At 34.3% G+C, this 1,480-nt stretch overlaps 1 protein-coding gene across 1 annotated transcript in view; it reads left to right on the forward strand.

The window, feature by feature from the left end:
- cbwd (COBW domain containing) overlaps positions 1-1,480 on the forward strand; it is a gene marked incomplete at its 5' end in the record, with an annotated part of 23,038 nt that overhangs the window by 18,676 nt on the left and 2,882 nt on the right. Inside the window, 1 exon segment of the mRNA XM_014002691.1 lies at positions 975-1,026. Within this exon segment, the coding sequence (XP_013858145.1) occupies positions 975-1,026 (52 nt within the window).

Consider the following 1,480-nt stretch of genomic DNA (forward strand, 5'->3'; position numbering starts at 1 on the left):
GTATTTTTACAGTCTTTATTTTACAGTTAAAATATATGTTTATCAAATAAAGTCTAATGTTACAACTAATCGGGGATCCCTTTTGCCTTTTAAGTAAAAAAATAAAAAAACTGGAAACATTATTTTATTGTTTTTTTTTTTTGGGAGGTAGACTGCTCACAGAATTTCAATAGAAACTGTGTCTAATCTGCTAAAAGACACTGTCTACCATGAAGGATTTTAATAAAAGTCGTCACTACAACACATTACACAATATGAGAAGTTTACTGAAGTCGCGAGAACATAAACAGCTTTTTACCAGAACCAAGTAGGAGTCTGCACTGAAGGCAGCTAAAGATGTTGCACTTCAGCTCGCTAAACTGTCTTTATTTTTTGTTTGCTTTAAATGTTTTGTATTCATATTTAAGAATAAAACTGTTCTACAAGAATCTGAGCATGAAATATGTGAAGTTACTGAACTGTATATAGATTTAATAAACACATACACAAATATTTTTAAACCATCAGTTTTTTTAGATTTGGCTGAGTGTGCAGAGCTGTGTGGCCCTCTGGTTGTGTTGACAAAAAATTGTGGCCCCTTCCATCATTAAGTTGCCTACGCCTGTTAGAAAGTTGACCTGTAGGGAAAGCTGCGGTCAAATATTCATAGATTTCCATGAGTTTTTCGGGACGCTGTGTTTAATTTTTTGGCTAAACTTTGAGATGTCAGATGTCGCATCACACCTCGTAACACGTCTCTTAAAAAAAACTGAGATCTTTTCAAAAAGACAAACCTTTTTGAAAAATTTGCACAGATTTCAATATGTGTCATCTCTGAATGTTTGAATATCTAAATGTTTTAATGTTCGTTTTATCATCATATTTTGTTTCATTCTTGCATTTCAGAGAGCACATCCCAAACCTCCAATAAGAATAATAATAAGGGGGGAAAAAATGCTTTCTCGCTTTCTTGGTGTTTATTTTCTGTCATTAAGGTTTGCAGAGAAGCTCCAGCTGGTGAAACCCACAAGGTCGCATCTCGACAAGGTTCGTATGTTCTGATCTGAGTTCCCGCTTTGTGCCATCTCCTGTTTTTGTTTGCTAATTTATTTCAACACATCGTTTCCCGCAGGACAAAGAGGGATGCCCTTTCCTCGGGCTAAAAGTTTGCATTTCCTCAGGCTGCGACACCGTAGTGAAAAAACCCACCCTGCTTTGCTTTTTGTCTTCAGATCAGAACTTAAGGCTTTTGATGTTTTTTTGTTTCTTTTTTTTTTACTTTTAATACAAATGAGTTATCTTGGGTTGGATACAACCTGGGTTATAACCAAAACTGTGTTTAAATTTACCCCAATATTTGAAATATGAATGAAAAACCTTCTGTGTTTTACACATTATAATTCTCTGTATTCTCAGTTTTTAATATCCATGTATCTCTTAGTCAGTTTTTATGATGCAAACAGTTACTGAAGCAGTTTAATTTCAGGAGATATATATATAT

This window comes from Austrofundulus limnaeus, unplaced genomic scaffold (genome assembly GCF_001266775.1).
Source record: "Austrofundulus limnaeus strain Quisiro unplaced genomic scaffold, Austrofundulus_limnaeus-1.0 Scaffold14, whole genome shotgun sequence".
Classification (NCBI taxonomy): Eukaryota; Metazoa; Chordata; class Actinopteri; order Cyprinodontiformes; family Rivulidae; genus Austrofundulus; species Austrofundulus limnaeus.